We start from the raw sequence: 20849 nt of genomic DNA, 5'->3' as shown, positions 1-20849 counted from the left end.
GGAATGCAAATTTGATCTTTTGCAAGTGTTCTTTACCACTGAACTATCTCTCCACCCCGTAAAGCTTCTTTCAGAGTAGTAATATTACCCCTTTGTAGGATTACTTTCAGGGCTCAATGAAGAAATACATTGTGTCATTATTTGGTCATCTTTTATTTAATCCAAACATATATTTTGCAGATAACTTCCAGGGAAGTAGGTTGTACAGTACACAGATGGTGGTGCTGTGCACTGTGCAGAAGGGTTCATACCCCTTAACTCTACCTAACAATTCTCGGACCCGAGGCAATAGCTTCAAAGAGGGGTAGGTTGTGAGATGAAATCAGTTGGCTAGGTCTGTTCCAGGGGTGGGTGCTGAAGATATTAGTGTGTCGGTGTGGAAGCTGCCTGACGGCCAGGAGGTCATAAGGCAGTGGGAAAGGGCAAGATGGTCCTGATGGAGTGTGCTGTGCATGACCCACACAGCAGAGACCAAGTGTGCCAGGTGCTCTGCAGATCAGAGGAAACAGCTCAGGAGGAATCCAAATGCCTCTTATTCTCTGCTTACAGATAGAGTAGGAATTTTCCAGAAGGGGATAATCATTCTACCAACTTCTCTGCCTGCTGGATTTCTAACTAGAGCCCTGCTAGGGTTTTCAAGTTACTGTGCATCTCTTTGGGTCTGTGGATCTCTTCTGGGCAGCTTTCTTTTTCTTTTTTTAAAAAATTTATTTATTTATTAAAGATTTCTGCCTCCTCCCCGCCACCGCCTCCCATTTCCCTCCCCCTCCCCCAATCAAGTCACCCTCCCTCATCAGCTCAAAGAGCAATCAGGGTTCCCTGACCTGTGGGAAGTCCAAGGACCACCCACCTCCATCCAGGTCTAGTAAGGTGAGCATCCAAACTGCCTAGGCTCCCCCAAAGCCAGTACATGCAGTAGGATCAAAAACCCATTGCCATTGTTCTTGAGTTCTCAGTAGTCCTCATTGTCCGCTATGTTCAGCAAGTCTGGTTTTGTCCCATGCTTTTTCAGACCCAGGCCAGCTGGCCTTAGTAGGTTCCCGATAGAACATCCCCATTGTCTCAGTGTGTGGGTGCACCCCTCGCAGTCCTAGCCATAAATAAAGGACATTGAGCCTATAATTCGCGATCCTAGAGAAGCTAAATAAGAAGGTGAATCCAAAGACAAACATATAGGCATCCTCCTGAATATTAACCTTCATCAGACGATGAAAGGAGACAGAGACTGAGACCCACATTGGAGCACCGGACTAAAATCTCAAGGTCCAAATCAGGAGCAGAAGGAGAGAGAGCACGAGCAAGGAACTCTGGGCAGCTTTCTTAGGGCTGTTTTGGTCAAACCTTCACTCCAGAGAGTTCTAAAAACCACACAGGCCAATGCAGTAGCTATTGTCCACACATGCCAAGAAACTAAAGAAACAAAATAAAACTAAAGCTTGAGTCCACAGTCATATTCACTCTAGCTCAGGTCTCAAAAAGATACTCCTGGCTGGTAGCATCACCCGACCGATACAGGGGACATTTCCCCCATTGCGCGATATTCTGTTTCATGGTGCTGCTATAGAATGATCCAGTCCCCGTTATTACTCAGAGAAGGATGTGCAGGACTGTATTTTGGTCAGCTAGTAGCTAGCTCTGCCCTCTGATCCAAAGCAAAGTTTAAAGGCAATCTCAGGAGTATCAGAAAGCTATCAAAATATCTCACAACATTCCCCCCTTTTGCCAAAATAAAAATGGAAGGTTTTTAACTCTAACACTACATACAATAAGAACAATCATCTGGTAAGAAATACATTCACAATGTCTAGTCCATTTGCATTTGGAAAATTCAGAGAAAATACTCCATTATCTATCCTATCTGGGCAAGTCCAACATTTTGTACCTAATTCACTTTCTATCCTAACTTGTATTACCAACCCAAAACTATAGTCTTAGACCTCAAAACATTTTCTTAGATAAACAATTTCAGCTTTTATGTCTTTCAATCTTATACATTTTACACCTCTTTCATGAGTTTCTTTTTTGAATTTTGTAACAAGGAAAACTGTAGCTATAGCTGTCTAGTATTCAACTCCATCAGAGACCAGAGAAAGATATAATATTACCTGAGTAAATAAGAAGTGCAAAGAAAACAGCTTCCAAAACTATAGAAACCATAGGAACATTTGTCTGTTTGGAAAATGACCCAAGGTTCCCCTGCAGTGGTGGGGTATCTATGTTCCACCTACAGGCCTAGAGTATCTGACAGACTTTTTTATGAAGCAGGGATTTTGAAGAACTTTCTTACCTTGTCTTGGTAAAGTTCAGCAGTCACTTTTTTTGTGTCCTGCTTGTCCAATTTAGACAGCATACTGTCAGCACTCAAGGCAAAAGTAGTTTCTTGCTCAGACATTAACTTTTGCTATAAAGAAAGCAAATTCAGTATGGGGGATCTTTGATGCTCATCATCTTCTCAGAAGTGGATTGGAGATGTCAGGAGAAGATGTGTCTCATTATCATAAAAGTCTTATATTATTAAAATATCTTAAATATCATTCTGCAGCTTTCTTAACTATTTAAAGAGCATCTATCTATTTAAAATATATTTCTGTTTTTCTTGACAACGTACCTAGCATGGCCACAAATTTGTTTTTATAGATGACTAACTATTAATTTACATTTTAAAATTATTTTAAACAGTTTATAATAATAACCTTTAAAGATTATAACTTTACATTACATTTTAAAATGAACTGCATGGTATAATACCTTAAACAAGAATAAAGTATATACAGTATAGCAAAAATAACCTTAAATTTGTATCAATATACAAAAATCCATAGCAATGTAAAATGTTTAGTAGTTGCTTTTTTAGTTTAAAATATATTTTAAAATCTGTTCTTTTATCCTATCATTTCTATATCCCCTTTTCTTTTCAGAACCAGATCCCTGAATCTAATTCCCTCTGCTTAGTTCCCACCCACCCCGCCAGTATCACCAATAACAACTTGGCATCAACCTGCTAAATGATGATAAACGTCTATGATCCACTAATAAACCAAGATCCACTCACCATACCTCTCAGGAATGTGGGCATCATGTTTTCTAGACTGTTTCCTGTTGTCTTGGGGTGATGGAACCCTGAGAACATTGAGATAATGGTAAAGTACTGGGAGAACTAGCTGTATTTTTGTTGTTGCTTAGTATTTGTGTGATGGGAACATGTATAGCTTATCTGAAGTCCTGGCTGGAGTAGTCTGTGAGGCTGGACTATCTCAGCTAGCAGCTTTGAAGATGTTCTGGATGCAGAATTTTAAGGAAACTCTAACTGAGGCATTCTGAGATCTGAGAGGCTGGATCACCTGGGCTACTTGTTTTCATTGGTGTTTGGCCTTTTTTTTTTTTTTGAAAACATGAAAACTTTTAAAGGTATATTAACACAAGTATGTAATGTGCAGTATGCACAAATCAACTAAAGGTGATTTTCTGTTTTATGTATGAGCAGGTAAAAGGCATCTGTCATAAGTCCATTTGGACTTCATAACCAAACTGTCATGAGGACTCTGAAGTCAACTAGATTTTTCATGTCCATTCAGTCTTAGAATTGTTCCTGTGTTGATCAGCATACACATCACCTGTCCTTAAGTCTTTCCTGGCTTCCTCCCTCATATCTGCAGCCAAGATCCTCAGGAGGTCTCCCCTGTTCAAATCTGACCTCTACTAAGTTTGAAGGAATCCGTAGCTTTTTGTTTTCTGTGGAAACAAAGGCATAACCTTTCCCCCAATGCAACATATTTCTTGACTTCCATTCTGAAATCAAGTCATCTCTAAAGTATATGCTAGTTTAATTAAACACTTCCTCCCATAATCCAACGTGTCTCAGCAGCTGTCATTTGCTCATTAGCATTCTAAAACTTCAAAGTCAGCAAAACACCATACAGGATCCAGACGTCCTGTGTATTTCCCATCCTTATGTGGCTTTTTATTTTATTACTTACTTTTTCGTTAAAGATTTCCTTTCATAATTTTCAAACTATTTCTTTCTATGACTATCTATACCCATTTTCTTTCTTTTTTCTTTAGCAATTAAGTGTATTTTAAAGCATTCTGTCGCTATTTAGAAGTTCTTGGGGGAGGTGCTGAACCAGCTTATTAAGCACCTGCAGCATTCTCTGACCACGTGAGCCAAAGCTTTAACTGCTAGGCAGTAGCTAGCTCCTCTGGCAGCTGGTTCTGCCCTCCTCGGTTCCCTGAGAGCTATGGGAATCCACTGAGCCCATTTGCTAGAGTCCCTGCAGATGGTAGGCGACTGTTGTGAGAGCTCAGAGAGAGGCCCATGCCACAACTGTGGTGGTGCTGACTGCTGTGTCCTCTCTGTTTGTGTGGTTGTGTCATGTGTTGGAGCATCAAATGTAGCATTTATCTAGTTATTTTTTATTAATAATAACTCAGGAGTCAGATATTGGGTAAGAACCTGAATAATCAGAGAAGTGGTGGAGAAGTGAGAAACGACCAGTGCTTCTACTCTTAATGTGTGCAGGCTGTTTTCCTGGTAGAACTCTATCCCATTACACTTAGGGATAAACTTGAATAAAAGAAATCTAGCCAGGCATGGTAGCATATGCTTTTAATACCTGCAAAGGTAGACAGACCTCTATGAATTCCAGGCCAGCCTGGGCTATATAGAGAGATGCTGTAACAATAAACAAACCAGCAAATAAAATAAGTAAAAGCAATATACCATTCTCTTCTTCTGCCATCTGACCTCAGATTGCTTTGGTTTCTTTACAATGTGTGAAGATTGCTGATTCCCAGAGGCAGCCCTGAAGTGTCATGAATTGAGAGGTGGGGTGAAGATCATTGCTTTCAATCTTAGAGACATACAGAGGGCAAGCCAAAGCCTGTGAGGACGTTGCTCACATGACACTCATCAGGATACCTGACTTTGGAACGTGCCTTTGTACTCAAGAACTCCTATCTTCCATAGACATGGCTCTTCTGAGGCTGGCAGTGGCCAAGACTCCTCAAAGGTACCCACTTCCCTTGACCCCTGATGGAGTCTGTAAAGAAACATCTACTTGTGCTCAGGAACGTGAACTACGTGCCTAAGCGTGTAGAGAGAAACTGCTCTCTTGTGCGTGGCCCTCACCTTTGAGCCGGCCCTCACTCCTGTGATATGTAAGGAGATTGCATTATGACCTGGGATTTACTGCAGAATCATTTTATTGTGTTCCGGTGCTTTAGCAGATTAGATAGTGCTAAGATAGTGTGTAATGGGTGATGATTACAGAGGTCGGGAGGATTGTAGATACTTTGATTTGGGCTTCCTCAACCTTACCCTATTTTAGAAAGAAAAATTGTCCAGGTTTCCTTATCATTTTCAAGAAGAACTTTTTTCTTTTATAGTCATTGACTGTACACATCTTCCCAGTCCTTTGAAGGGACTTAGAACTAAAGACTTACTCTGTTCCTAAGTTTGGGTGTAATAAGAAATTGTTTTCCACAACGCTGCTCTTCCTTCTGACAGGAGTTTAGCAAGTCCTTGTTTCTGCAGGGAGATTTGCAGTGACAGTGAAAAATACCTCTGCTTTCTTAGACAATCTAATATAGTGTCTTCAAACTTCTGTTGGGGGTCATCCTGGCAGAGAGTGGTTGTTTATTGCCTTCTTAGAGCCTACAGCTCTTTTAGACAATTTATCCATGGAACCAGAGATGTCTAGAAAGGCAAAAGAGACATTGAAAGCAAGCAGCCCATGTCTGAACTGAGAATCTCACTCGATCACTGTGGAGCAACTGTTGCCGAGTGCCACAAGAGAGAATATAGGACAATGACTGACAGCTTGGATGTTCACACTTTGTGCTGCTGCGACCACAAAATACCCAAAAGAACAACCGAGCCGAGGCAGTATTTATTCCTCATCTTAGAGCTTTCTAGTCTGTTGTTGTGAGCTACGTGCACATGGGCAGAATATCCTGATAAAAGAGCCTGTGGTGGAAGATATAATCTCATGGTAGATAGGAAAGAGAGGAAGATAATAAGCGAACGGGCATGGCCCCCAGGGACATCCCTCCAGTTACTTCTTCCAGCTAGGCTCTGCCTCTTGAAGTTTTACAGTCTCCCAAAATGGTACCAGCATCCAGGAATCAAGCATTTGAGACATGAACTGGGGTGTGTGTGGGGGGGGGGGAGGATATTTCATATTTCAACTATGGTGGATGTTTGTGGTAGACATGAACCAGCAACCTTTCTGAGAGGCACAGCAATAGAGCTGGAATCTCTGGGAGAGATGCCCTGAGTTTCTTTCCTTTGGGATGCCGTTTCTGTCAGTACCTTCCCACCCTCGGTTCTTCATACAAGCTCTCATGCCAGCCTTTATGGTACAGGACCACCGTTCATCTTCCTGAACAGTGATGGGCAAAGAGCAAGTAGGTGAAGTGTTGGTGGGTTGAACTTGGCTTGCAGGGAGTGGGGGTTTTTCAAATTCCTCCTCTCATTAAAGATCTATTTACAGAATCTTTTTTAGCACAGTGCTCCGAATGACTGGAGCTTACTTAAACTAAAAATTCACTAGCAACTAGAAGGACTGCAAAAACCCATTTCCTTTTCACAAGGCAGGCTGCTGTTTGTTTCCTTGACAATCAGAACTTGAACATCAGCAACAAGGTAAGGGTGGAACAAGGGAAGCCAGGAGCTTCTGTCTGCGGCAAAGCAGGGTGAACACGAAAAGAACATTGTTCCTCCTTTCCTAATCAGAGCCCACAGGGTAATTCAGCCAGCTGTGCCGTTGGCTATTCTCTGTGTGTTTACAATGCTGTCTATTCATTCCAAGAATTACCATAGAAATAAGAAGGGAACTTTGGAGTATGAGTCAAACCCTATGAACTGGGAAATGAGAGTGGGAATTCAGGAGACATCTTAATTACACCTCTACACAAAGCCCCATATATATGTGCAGGTGGAACTTATTCCTTTGAATATATATATATATATATGTGTGTGTGTGTGTGTGTGTGTGTGTGTATACATATATATATATTTAAATTTCTTCATATATGAGTGGATATATAAGTAAATTACACTCTAGCCTTTCAAAACCCAATGGATACATTGAAGATTAGTTTTGATGGAATTCAGAAAACCTGTTACTGGTATCAGGCACTCAGTAGACCAGAGTATCTTCCGGTTCTGTCACTAACTTGCAGGGCCTCCTAGACCAGGCTGTTTCAACTCTAGCACCGTTGATGCTTTGTGCTGGACTTTTTTTTATGGGTCAGACTGTTGTGTGCATGTTCAGAAGCATCACTGGCCTGTACCTTGTGAGTAGAAGTATCACCTACACCCACGACAACTATATTAGTTACTTCTTACATCACTGTGAACACAACACCTGACGGTAATAAAAGAAAAGAGATTTACTTGGTTCCATGGTAGAGCAACACTGGCCTGTGAGGAAGGCACCTCACATCACAGTGCACCAGGAAACACTGGCATGGGGAATATGGCAGGGTGTGCACTAGTCACAGCATATTGATCAGGAAGTGCAGAAAAGAGAACTCTGGCCCCCAGCTAGCTTTCTTTTCTCCTTCTTTCCACCTCACCTCCTGGCCAATGGGATAGTGTTACCCACATTCAGGGTGGCTCTTTCCCCTCCAGTTCTTCCTCCACCCAAGCCACCTTAACATGCCATCAGGTGTGCTTTACTCTCCCGTGTGATTCTGTTTGAGAATTACTGTTTCAGACCAAGGCAGGTCACTTCCAGACCAGAGTTCTTACTGATAAGCAGACAGTGGTAGCCCTTCAAGAGCATCCGAAGTTCACTTCGGATCTGAAAGAGCCCAGCGCCACCCTCAAGATAACGTGCCAGCCCTTCATAAGTGGCAGACAGCTTGTGCTAATCTAATGGGTCTCTAGGTGAAGCTGTTCTCTTACGAGCTGTCCCAGTTCGCTCCTCTGTTGCTATAATTAAAACACTTACCCAAAGCAACTTGGGGAAGAAAGGGTCTATTCCATCTTGTAACTCTCAAATCACAAGACATCATCGAGGGAAGGAATTTACGGTAGAAATCTAGAGGCAGAAACCAAGGGGTCAGGCTGCTTACTGGCTCGCTCAGTTTGGTTTCTTGTTATAACTCAGAACTACTGTTAGCACCACTGGTGGAGGCCTGGGCCCGGGCCATTCCATATCAGTCATTACTCAAGCCCCTCCCATATCAGTTATTATTCAAGCCCCTCCCATATCAGTTATTATTCAAGCCCCTCCCATAGCAATCATTACTCAAGCCCCTCCCATAGCAATCATTACTCAAACCCCTCCCATATCAATCATTACTCAAGCCCCTCCCATAGCAATCATTACTCAAACCCCTCCCATATCAGTCATTACTCAAGCCCCTCCCATAGCAATCATTTCTCAAGCCTCTCCCATATCAATCATTATTTAAGCCCCTCCCATAGCCAGCATTACTCAAAAAAAAATGACCCACAAACCCATGTGATGGAGGAAATTCTTCAACTGAGGGATTCTTCCAATGTGACCCTAGCTTGTGTCAAAACTATTTGCTTTGTGTTTACTAAGGTTTTTGTTCGTTTGTTTCTTTTACTGATTCCCAAGTGCAAAGTACACACAGAATAGCCTTGCCTTTCCCCAAACTTTCCTCGTACGGTGAAGGGCAACAGAGGTGTGGATTATAAGGACGTCGCTGAAATGATTTTTCTCTTCCCACAGGGATTCTCACTCTGAAGAAGGCAAACGAACTTCTGAGCAGCGCGGGCACACCAGGCAGTTTTCTCATCCGGGTCAGTGAAAAGATCAAGGGCTATGCCCTGTCCTATCTGTCGGAGGAGGGCTGCAAACACTTCCTCATAGATGCATCTGCTGACTCCTACAGCTTCCTGGGTGTGGACCAGCTGCAGCACGCCACCCTGGCAGATTTGGTGGACTACCACAAGGTGAAGCCACTTATATACTTATGTATAAAACAAAGACAGGCAAGGCTAGGGATACAGCTCAAGAGCAAGCAATGGGAGAGAGGGCACATAATTCCCCCAATAACGAGGAATCTTAATTCTATGTCCTTTATCATATCCTTCTGACATACTCAGAGCTATCCCACTGGAGCTGAGGCTACTGGAGATGCACGTACTAATCACATCTGTGGGTGGTCCTATGCTAGAACTTGGGCTCTAGCAGGAAAGGGAAGCTGGCAGAGGAAACTCGCCTTTAAGATCGTCATAAGCCAATCTAGGTTTGCATGAATCTAGAGTAGAGGAGTGACATCCCCTTAGGAGGTAACAAGGGCATCTACCACACAGCTGCCACATGACCCTGTGCTTTGATTGACAGGAAGAGCCCATAACCTCTCTGGGGAAGGAACTCCTGAGGTACCCCTGTGGTCAACAAGACAAGCTGCCCGACTACCTCGAGCTCTTTGAGTGACAGCTCTCATCCGGATCAGCCTCCAGTCGGTTTGTCCTCTGGACAGAAACCTCTGAGGTGGACTTCGCATGTGATGCCAAAACCATTCTGTGACAGAGCCAACAGTGAACGATGTCTGTGGGGTCTTACCTGAAACCTCTGTTCTGCATAAATGCTGGAGATCTATTCAAGGGACGATGACCTCTCCCACATCCTCATTCTGGAAGGAAAAGGGAGAAGAAGTGTACCCATTTCAACAACATCCTAATCTGAAGGACGGGACCTTGAAGGACAGGGCTATAATGGTGTATAAAAGATAAATAACAGGGTAAATTGAAATCTTTTTAGCAATTAAGGTGTTACTCTAAAAAACAAATCAAAACAACAGCAACAACAGAAAATGAGCAAGCCATTTTGTGAATTACAGGCTTCCTTTTGGTATTTAGTCAAAGGTCTCAGTCTCCTGCTTATAGCTTGGCTTTGAAATGCTGGGTAAAAATGTTCCCACTCAGGGCTGAGATTCTCCTCAAAAGATAACCTTTTCTGTGTGTTGTTGGAACCAGGATTTAGCAGACAGAAAAGCAAGTCCCAACTGAATTGAAGGAGAAGTTTTAACACCTGGGACGAATAAGAGACTTACCATGTGCAACAAACAAACAAACAAAACCCAATCAATCAACCAAACAAATGAAAAAAAAAACCACACACAGTAGTAGTAGGGAACTGGGGTATCTTACAGCTTGTTCATCATTGCTCTGCCTCCCTCAGCTCTATCTGTGAGCAGATACTAAAGATGATCTGCATGGCCATGTAAGGACTCCTTGCTCATGGTACAAAGAGAAGAACAGAGTGAGTGGTTTGATGGCACCTACTGAGAGTTGAATTGTGACCTACACCAAAAGTATGTGAGTCCTGACCTCCCTGTACACTGATGTGACCTGATGTAGAAACAGGGTCTCTGCAGACTAGATAAGTAGGGTAGGCCCTGACCCTCATGACTGACATCTACACAAGGAAGAGAGGTTTAGAAAATGACACATGGAAAGATGAAGACCAAGAGACCATAGACACAAAGAGTGAGTGACATAAGTGAGATCAGGGGATGCCAGTAATTGTGGAAGATGACAGGACCCAGGGCTCCATTCTCCCTGAAACTCTAGAAGAGACACAGCCTTGTTCAGACTTGTTTGCACAACTGTTTCAGCATTCTAGGCTTTAGAACTGTGAGGTAATAACCGTCAAAGTCACTGAAGAGCTGGTGGCTTTACAACACTCTCAGAAAGCTAGTGCAAGAGCTTACGTAGCCCAGGCCCTACTTGTGTTCCATGGCCTTGATTCTTGTCACAGCCTGCACTGTCACTGTGAAATGAAACTTGGGCATGGGAGGAACATTCCAAGCAATGTTGTCCAGCCTTGGGCACAGATTTATTTAGCCAGAAATCTTCTGCCCTGCATTATCCTGAAATCAAGTCCCCAATCATTCTCAGCTCAGATGCATGAGATGGGGCCAACCTCTGGATGGTGACCAAGGAGGCTGCGAGGCATTCAGTGCCACTTTTCCCAGAGGGAGGAACTTTGCTAAGCCCGCCTGTGCCCGCTTCCTCTCACTGGCCTCTTACCCGAAGTAGAAGGACGCTGCAGGCATCCCTTGTATGCGTCATTCAGATACACAACGTACCAACGTCGAGGCTGGCATGCACCAGCGAGGAAACTGAAATTCAGATCATTGACAGCTGTTTCTTGAAATAGTTCACGTGGTATATATTATTAAATTTTTGTAAGATCTGCTTTTTAATTTTGTTTCCAAGACTCAGCGGTCATGGCATTACTAAGAATCTTTGTTCTCTTCTCATTTCTCCCCACTGTTTTCCTGGTTATCTTGAATGGCCCCTTTACCTATCTGCATTAGTCACTTTTCTCATTGCAGCGACAAAAATACCCAGCTAAAGCAACTTAAGGAAGGAAGGGTTGATTTTGGCTCCCAGTGGGAGGGTGCAGTTCATCGTGATCGGGGACCCATGGTGGCAGGAACCTACAGGACCTAGGAAGTAGAGCGAGATGTGATGGGGCCTACTCAGCTGTTTCTAATCAGCTGGGATCCCAGCCGATGGGATGGTGCTGAAATACTTCCGTAGGCAATGAGCCTGGATGTGTCCAAATATGTTTGTGTTGATTAAGAAAGAATGCAAACTAGTTAAGCTAATGTAATAGCAGGAGGAGTAGGCCTGAGTTCTATACTGCTTTATCTTATTGGTTATTGACACAAAGGAATAAACTGTCTAGTGTCTGGTGAGACAATGGCCGGGAAGAATATTGAAATTCTGAGGGCAGGAAAATGGCTTACACATTGGAAATTTCAGCCAGGTGGGCTGAGGAGGCCTGACTAGGTATGGTCTGAGGTGGAATCCAGCCCTGGCTCTGGTCTCCTCTTTCTGCGGTGTCGACAAGCCTAGATTCTGGCCCTTTCTGCTCGAGGTTTCTTGGTCTGGGGTGTGGCCTTTAGACTGTTGTACAGGTTTCCAATCCCAGGAGCTCAGGCCCGTGGACACTTGTGTCTTGGGGTAGAGCCAAGTGCCTGCCCCTGCCCATGTTGGCTCTCTTTTCCAGTAGTGCCATTCTAGAAGCTCCCTTCTGGAGTCATATCAAATCTTCTGGCTTTTAGATTGTCATGGCAAGCCAGGTCAAGATACGTCAGCTCAAACATTACCTATGCTAAGGAAGAACACAGGAACAGTTAAGACCAAAAGGAACCAAAGAGGCAGACCACGAACGTGTCCTCCAAAATATCTTAAGGCATCTGTAGCCAGAATTGTCTTTTTGAGCCAAGACTTTGCCAGTATCATTCTTTGGTGGACTAGTATTGTCCTAGTCTGCTCTCTACTGCTGTGGTGAGCACTGTGACAGAAAGCAGCTGGTGGGGGAAGAAGGCTGTCCTTGGCTTAGAGCGAGATGAATGACGGTGCCCAGTCATCCCAATCATAGAAGGCGGTCAAGGCAGGAACTGCAGCAGAGGGCACTGAGCAATGCTGTTTAGAGACTTGTTCTCAGGCTTGCGTTCGGCTACCTCCCAGGATCACCCTTCCAGACCTGGCATGAACCACGGTGAGTTGTGCCCTCCACATCAATCACTATTCAAGAAAATACCCCATAGACTTATCTACAGGCTAAACAAATGGAAGTACCTTCTTAATTAAGGGATATTTGTGGCCCTTGTGTGAGCATGGTTTGGGGCTTCCATTATTTTGAATACAGAATATACAGAAATATTTACAGAAGTGCAGCTGTATATCCACGGGACTTCTTTTCTTCAGTTGAGACCATGGCGAATGACTGTGGGGCTGGCCTGAAGCTAAGAAGGGCTCAAAGCATGCCTGAAACCCTGGATTTTCTCCTCCCGAGAGCCAAAGGAGGTTGGCTGCTCCTGTGCTTTGCCTGGGCACCCACAGACCCTGCAGATAGGCTTTCCCAGACGGGAAAGATGCCATGGTATATGTAGCAGCTCATAAGCTCAGGCATTTCCGAGGCTTGGAGGACTGGCTGCTGCTTATCTGACCACTGAAACAGCCTGGGTTGGACTTCCTTTCTTTTTGATATGACCTTATAAGGTTCCTTCTCGAGACCCTGCTTCTCCCAAGCACACAAATGAAGCATCCTCGTGTTCTTGCCTCAACCAATAACATACCACCACATAGATCCAAGCGGTCAATTTTCCTGGAGTATAAATATCCCCTGCCCCCACCTAATAAACAAGCTGTCTTCAACACAGTCTCATGAGTGTTTTTTCCCATCACACTCACAGATGCTCAGAATCCTCCTTCAGCTCTAGGTCTCTTAGCCCTGCTCTTCTCCCTCCTCACCCCAGGGTTGCTTAATGCACAATAGTCCGACCATATGAGGATGAAGTGGGACTCAAGACAGGCATTGCATTTTTCAGGGCACATGACATTTGTTTTTCTTAGAATGCAGCTTCTTTCTTCTGATTATAGCTTTTCCACAATTATATCTTTAGTAGCTTTGCTTAAACTGTGCCTTCCTGTCCTCCAGGAATATAGATAAAGCTTTACTTAGTTTTCTCTACCTTGCTTTTGATTTTTAAAATCTCCTTATTGTGTTTATTCCTCCTTTCTACTGTTTATAAAGAGATCTACTCTTGGACCCTGCGGAAGGAGAGACTGGATTTCTTGCCATGTTAATTCTGTGCTCTACCGTGCCCACTCCACAGTAACTCTGCCATGATAATTCTGTGCCCACTCCGCAGTAACTCTGCCATGATAATTCTGTGTTCTACTGTCCCCACTCCACAGTAACTCTGCCATGATAATTCTGTGCCCACTCCACAGTAACTCTGCCATGATAATTCTGTGCCCACTCCGCAGTAACTCTGCCATGTTGATTCTGTGTTCTACTGTCCCCACTCCGCAGTAACTCTGCCATGTTGATTCTGTGTTCTACTGTCCCCACTCCGCAGTAACTCTGCCATGTTGATTCTGTGCTCTACTGTGCCCACTCCACAGTAACTCTGCCATGATAATTCTGTGCCCACTCCGCAGTAACTCAGCCATGAAAATTCTACGTTCTGCTGTTGTCGGCGCCACAGTTACACTTCAGGTTTGTCTGCAGGGTGGTGAGTAACGTGTCTCTCTATGCAGAGGTTTACCTATGTTGCTCCAGATTGAAAACTATCAAGGGGCTTAAGTGATGAAATTCTTCTCCCTTTATTGCATGATAAAAATATATTATTAGACAATGAAGTAGTTTGACATAGCAGAAAGCAAGCCCAGCAGGTTTGGGTTTGTGTCCTTGTTGAAATAGGAGCGGCGGGGCTGCGTCCCCGGCATCCGGCTGCCCACATGGCTAGCTCTAGCTTATGCCCCGAAATAATTACACGGAAACTGTATTCTTTTAAACACCACTTGGCCCATTATATCTAGCCTTTTCTCGGCTAACTCTCGCACCTGGACTAGCCCATTTCTAATAATCTATGTAGCCCAAGAGCTGGCTTACCAGGAATGATCTTAACCTGCGTCTGCCTGGAATGGGAGAATCATGGCGACTCACTGACTCAGCTTCTTTCTCCCAGCCTTCTATTCTGTTTACTCCTCCCACCTATGTTTTAAGCTATGAGGGCCAAGCAGTTTCTTTATTGCTTAACCAATGAAATCAACAGATTGATATGACACTCCCACATCATGTCCTGGCTATATCATCAATTAGCCATGTGGAATGAAAAGAATTGCTGAACCTGGATGAGCTTCAGCTTTTAGCATGAGTTTCTAAAGTCACCTGGGTCCCAAAGAGATGTGTTGAGTGTCCAGCTTAGCGAAAGCTCTGACTGCAACCACTCTCTGTGAGTATTCTTTTGTTAACCCAGCTTGCATAGCTAATGAGTCATGCATGCTAATGGCCACTTTCCTGGAACTGGGGAACTATTTTAAGGGGACCAGGGAAAGTTTTAAAATGTATAACAATCTATACAGAATACTAGCTAGATGACCTAAAGCAAAGTGGACCCGTTAGCTTGGGATTTGAGGTGGCAAGGGAGTGGAGGGATATTTTCCAGTGATTTTGAACAACCCCAAGGTTCTCAGTCGCCACCTTTTTTCGCCAAATTGGCAGTTGCCGAATGGAGTCCGTGGCCTAGACATTCCTAACCACATCTTCCTTTCTGAGGAGAAGATGTGAATTTGGAACGTACCCTGCCTGCCTCCCTGTGAGGTCAGGTGATGCGAAGACCGTAACTTATGCTAGTGGCACAGAGTAAGTCCTTGAGATGTCCGTCCTAGTCAGTCACGTGCTTTCCTCAGTGAAGAGTTGCTCCACTTTACAGACTTCCCAGCAAGTCAAAATCCTAGTAACATCCCCACCCAGCCCTGAATCATGACTTCTCCACGGGGTGGCTTTCTCACTTCCCACCCAGACAACGCTGGCTATCCCTGGCAGCCCCCAAATTGTGATGTCATCTTTATATGGCTCAACTTTATGACAGTAGTCACAGGGAAAATAAAGAGAAATTTTTAAAAAATCCTTCATGTTTGGTTTAAATTTAATTTGGATGGTATTCTATTTTTTTCTTGTTTCTTTATTTCAAATATTTAAATGCATTTAAAATGGCTTTAAGACCTCAGTAGACAAGGATGCTTATTGTAGATTTTCAGCATGGGTTGAAGGCTGAGATTGGTGGTAGATCTGGAAGTTGCAAGGGCTACAATCTGAGGTGGAGGGAGCTACTAGAAGCACTGCACACATCTCATTTCCGCGCCTAAAGTGGGGCTGCAGAGTAAGGAGTAAATTCAGCTCTCCTAACCACCCACACCAGATCCATAGGCATTTGGTTATTGCTAGCAGAGCTGGCTCTGCTCCATTCTGGCCCTTGATGAAAGTGGTGGAAACTGGAGGCAGGAGCATGGCCTGGCTTCGCTCTCCAGTGGTGTCTTACCCTCTTAGGCTGTGACATTTACTATGGTCTCCCTATTGCCTGCCCCATGGACTCTGTCCTCTTTCCTACTAGAACTGCCAACAGTCAAGCCCCAGGGGATGCTGGGATTGGCTTCTGCAGAGGGCACCTTCAAAGTCTGAGTAGAGCCATTTTAAACGGTATCTCTGTGGCCAGGAAATAACATGTTCCGTGTGTTGGGGGAAAAACCCAAATCCCCCAAACAAACTGGCACAGACCCCACCACTCTTTGGCAGCAACAACAAAGCCTGAGTCTTGCCAGGAGAAACGGCTTTGAATGATAATACATAGCTAGTCAGAATGTAATCACAGGGGGCTCAAGCATCAAGGGGCACGGGAGCAAAGTGTCCACCCCCTCCTAAGAAACTGCCCAAGGTCATTATCTCCTTGTAGCTCCCAGGAACAGTCTCTCTAAACACGAGCGGCTCCCCATCTGACCTTCCACTTTGATGTCCTGCTTAAGAGCCTGATGCTGAGCTTCCCACTCTAGCGTAGTCCCTGCCTAGCTCCTCTCTGCAGCTGCGTTGTCTGCTGTGTCTACATGTTTCTCTCCTCTGTGTGTCTTACGTGGGGCTAGAGAAGAGAAACAGAGGGAACAAAGCACAAGAGACTGAGGTCTGGAGTTGCCTGACACAAACTTCTTTCCCTTGGGCTTTTACTCACACACACACACACACACACACACACACACACACACACACTGGGCAGCCCAAGATTGGAGAGATTCCGCACAAGGACATGAGGTATGTCACTTGGAATCATTACTTGTTGACAATTATTCAGCAAAAGGCTACATTGGTGTGTTGACTAGAGGTTGGGAGGGGCCTGGTCTGTAGCATTAACTGCCAATTCCTGTTCAAGATTCAATCTGCCACCACCAAAGAAAGAGTTGAAAAGAGAGGCTGACAGTTCTCACTCAAGAGCATCAGTGGTAGCACTTGGATGGGACCCCAGGTATATTAGAAGGTAACTGGACTGGTTACTAGGAAACGTACAGGTACATGGAATGGAGTGAGTATTTGTGAAGTTAGAAGAGAACTTTCACCAGCTGGGCATCTAGCAGTGGCTTTTCTTTGCAGCAGTAATGTGCCTGAATTCTTCATCCACTTGCGTTTCTGTTTTCCTTTGCTGGGTAAGTTTAAATTTCAGCCCCTGTTTAGGTTTAGTGAGGCCTCCCCAACCTTCGTTTCTATAAACTTGGGGTTAGAGCTCCCTGTGCAGGTGGACAGGAAGCAAAGAGAGTTAGGAAGATTCCAGAGGACCAAGACTACATCTTCCTCCCAAGTCCTTACCTCCCGGCTTTCTGCCACCACCACATTATGAGTGGCAGAAGAGCATGACTACCTGGGGCTGGAGAGGTGGCTCAGCGGTTAAGAGCACTGCCTGCCCTTCCAAAGGTCCTGACTTCAATTCCCAGCAACCACATGGTGGCTCACAACCATCTGTAATGGGGTCTGGTGCCCTCTTCTGGCCTGCAGGCGTACACACAGACAAAATATTGTATGCATAAAAGAAAAGAGTATGACTACCTGGGGGGACAGATCCACTAACGAAGTCGGGGACCCCAGGATCCAATCATGCCCAAGATCCCATCCACTGGTGGCCACATCTGTAACAGAGATGAGATTTCTGGAGACATTTCTAATGGAAACTGCAGCTAAGCTCAGCTTAAGAGGGAGAAAATAGTTTCCTGTCCCCTCCAGTTACCCCCAGTGACTTCTTACCTTAGACGCTTTTCATTATGGGTCCAAAACATGTGTGCGTGCAGTGAGTGTCTTCCATTGTTTTCAATTGCCCTCTATTTTGTTTTTTGAGAGAAGGTCTCTCACTGAACCTGGCGTGCACTGTCTCAGCCAGTCTGGCTAGACACAGGCCCCCAGGATACTCCTCGCTTTGCTTTCCATCCATCTAGTGTTTGGGGCGAGAGGGAATCTCAGCTCACTTTACCCCCTGAGACTTTTTCCTAGTCCTCTTACCAACTGTTAAAATCCATCCTTAGCCAAGTGTGTTTGTAACAACTGTGAGCCAGGCACTTGAGAGTCTGAGGCCATCCTGGGCTACAAAATCAGAACTTGTCTCAAGAAGCAAAAATCTTATTCGGTGTCATGGCCATCTGTAAGGTATACAGTGTGAATGAGTTCAAATGCTGGTTACCATTAGGGACTGCAACACCAGGAAACAGCTGCACATTTGATGGCAGCCTCTGCTCTTGTGGGATCTCAATCCCCCACTTCTCTGAGAGTATCAGCAAGAGTTGGTCACGGGTCTATAGGAACCTCTATTGGGAAACAACAGCCACATGTCCTGAAGGCTCTAAAATTACAAGACTATGTGAAAATTGTAAAGCAGCATCGAAAGAGGTTTCAGAAATCATTTTCAACTCCATCTAACTAAAAATTAGCGTGACTGAAATGTCAAAATTTTCCTTCTACGTTAGCTGTTCTCAGCCAGGGGCCATGTTCCCATTCTCAGAGTATTTGACAATGATTGGAGGCAGGCTGGTTGTCAAAAACTGAGTGGGAGATGCATTTAGTGTGTAGTGGGACCGTAAAGAAGTTGCACAGGACAATTCCCTCCCCCACTGAGAGATCAAGCCCCAAATGTCACAGTGCTAACAACACTGGGAAGCCCTGGTCTATGCACAAAAGAATTTCCCCAAACTCAAAACACTTCTTTCTTATTCCAGGAAGAAATCAAATTCACAAATTTTATTAGCTGTGCAATACCACTTTTCATTCATGTCTCATGGTTTAATTAAACTTTATAAACTACCAGTACAAATCAATACAATGTTTTCATTTTTTTTTTTTTTTTTTGCACACAGCTTGAGTGTTCTTGAAGCGTTTAAACAATGAATTTACTGTGAGCAAACAGAAGGCATGGAGACAGAACAGGTAATTAGCTCATGCATCCGGTGCTGGCTAATAAATAAATAATTTGCACATGGATGGAGAAACCACTCAATGGTAACCATATTTATTTTTTAAAAAAGATTTTGAAGACCTAAGAAAATGCAAGCTTCAGAAGCTTCTTGGCAATCAAGTACCATTGCTTATTTTAAAAATAAGTTGCTTCCACATAGTCAGGAAGCAGTGAAAATGTAGCAAAATCCTCCATCTCGCTGGAATGATGGACTGGTCTTTCACAAAATATATGTCTATTTTTTTCCTGCATTTTCTTCTTCTAGAAGCCAGAGACCAGGAAGAGCACCCTGCTTTGAAAAGCGGTTGTTTGGTTCATAACTTTGGTTTATTCAAATAGGTAAGGAAGTGGTCCCCTTTTCTCCAGAGGAGAAAGTATGTTCTCCGGCAAAGAGACCAAGGCCGTAGCGTCCCTTCTCAGTGAAGATAAAAGCGTCTTCCTTTCTCCAGTGTTTGCCCCTCTTCGGATAGTCTTGGACAGCTTCTGCATTTCTCTCTGCGGCCCACTCGCAGCCTTAGCTTTTGGCTCTCAGATGTCTGCAACTGGGGTTCTCCTCACACACCTCCATAGGTGCCTCTAGTCACACAGCTCCACAGACGCTCTCATCACACACCTCTCTCTATAGGTACCTCTCTTCACACACCCCTATAGACACCTCTCACCACACACCCCTATAGGCACCTCTCCTCTTCACACACCCCTATAGGCACCTCTCATCGCACACCTCTCTCTATAGGTACCTCTCTTCACACACCTGTATAGGAACTTCTCTTCACACACCTGTATAGGTGCCTCACATCACACACCTCCACGGGTGCCTCTCTCATCGCACACCCCTATAGGCACCTCTCATCGCACACCTGTATAGGAACTTCTCTTCACACACCCCTATAGGTACCTTCTTGCCAGATATGCTGGTGCATAACCATAATTTCAGCACTTGGGCTGCTAAGGGAGGAGGATCATTATTTCAAAGTTAGCTCAGGGTCTGTGTCAAGACTCTCTCCAATAAACAAACCAAGAAAATCAAGAAAAAATAAAAACAAATCTTAAAATCATAAAAGTGTATATACTACCATGTGCTCCTACTAAGTCTTGCAAATAGGTAATTAAATAAGAATAACACAAGGAAAAGTGCATTTTCGGAATAGTAACTAAATGATAACTGAAAAGAGAGGGGTTTTTTGGCTAATATTGGGGGGATGACAATATTGACAGTTTGTTCCCAGGTCCCTTTGATTTTGCTCGCTGTCCCCTGGAGGGCGCTCATGCTCGATCTCCATGCCTGCAGGTCCTCTGCTCCTTCTGAGATGTTGTTAGTCCTGGACACCAGAGCCCTCTGAATTAGCCATCCCTAAGATGAGAAGCCAGAACGCTTGCTTCTCTTCTAGTGAATTTTTTCAAAGCTTGTCTGAGGTTGTGAATATTTCAGTGTGCAGGGACAGAGAGATCATTCTGCTGTAAACACAGTCACTGTCACCACACTCCGAGCCCACAGAAACCGGAGACTCGCTCCTTTCATCTCTAAGTCACCAGCCAGATTCTTTGTCGCCCTGTGTGGAAGTCTATACCTTATTGCATCCAGTTTTTCAGCAACCGCCAAAGGCAAACAACTTAAATGTCTCCACTAATCTGTGCCTGGGAGATCATGTCTTTTTGCTGCCCGCTTTCTGCTTCTGTTTGCGAAGGTGAGCCTCTATTTCATGCCGGAAGACAAGCATCCCCAGCTGCCCGTGGGAAGCCTCATTCATGGCCTTGGACTGCATGCACATCTTGTACTGCTCGGGGGTCAGTTCATCCACACAGCGCTTCTCATGCCAAAGGTGGAATAGCCCCCGTACAGGTGTGCGGACCACGATGAGGTTGCTGTGGAGATACTTCCGGTACAGGTGCACATCTTCACCACCCCAGCCTTTGATGTCCAGGTCAAAGCCACCTGTAGGAACAGAACATGCCGTTGAATTGTGCTCCACCCACTCAGCCCTTAAGGACTTTTCCCCAAGAGGCATAGCAGGGGTGGGCAGGGAGACAGCGTGATTGGTGGAGTACTTGCTTTGTAAGCACGAGGAACTGAGTTT

At 44.5% G+C, this 20849-nt stretch overlaps 2 protein-coding genes across 8 annotated transcripts in view; one reads left to right on the top strand and one right to left on the bottom strand.

Moving 5' to 3' along the window:
* Sh2d4a (SH2 domain containing 4A) overlaps positions 1-11191 on the top strand; it is a 57002-nt gene extending 45811 nt beyond the window's left edge. For all 3 annotated transcript variants that reach the window (XM_041674852.1, XM_041674850.1, XM_041674851.1), the window contains exons 8-9: positions 8706-8929; positions 9324-11191. In XM_041674852.1, the coding sequence (XP_041530786.1) occupies positions 8706-8929; positions 9324-9416 (317 nt within the window). In that variant the 3' untranslated portion in view covers positions 9417-11191. The remainder of the gene's footprint in view (positions 1-8705; positions 8930-9323) is intronic.
* A 7351-nt stretch (positions 11192-18542) lies between these two features.
* Positions 18543-20849, bottom strand: part of Csgalnact1 (chondroitin sulfate N-acetylgalactosaminyltransferase 1) — a 317605-nt gene continuing 315298 nt past the window's right edge. For all 5 annotated transcript variants that reach the window (XM_041674576.1, XM_041674580.1, XM_041674577.1 and 2 more), the window contains one exon: positions 18543-20707. In XM_041674576.1, coding sequence (XP_041530510.1) covers positions 20418-20707 — 290 coding nt within the window. In that variant the 3' untranslated portion in view covers positions 18543-20417. The remainder of the gene's footprint in view (positions 20708-20849) is intronic.

Source organism: Microtus oregoni, unplaced genomic scaffold (assembly GCF_018167655.1).
Source record: "Microtus oregoni isolate MIOR12 unplaced genomic scaffold, Mior012 000025F_ref0000491, whole genome shotgun sequence".
In the NCBI taxonomy this organism is placed as follows: domain Eukaryota; kingdom Metazoa; phylum Chordata; class Mammalia; order Rodentia; family Cricetidae; genus Microtus; species Microtus oregoni.
The sequence above is the reverse complement of the archived record's forward strand: the minus strand, read 5'-3'. Positions and strand labels throughout refer to the sequence as shown.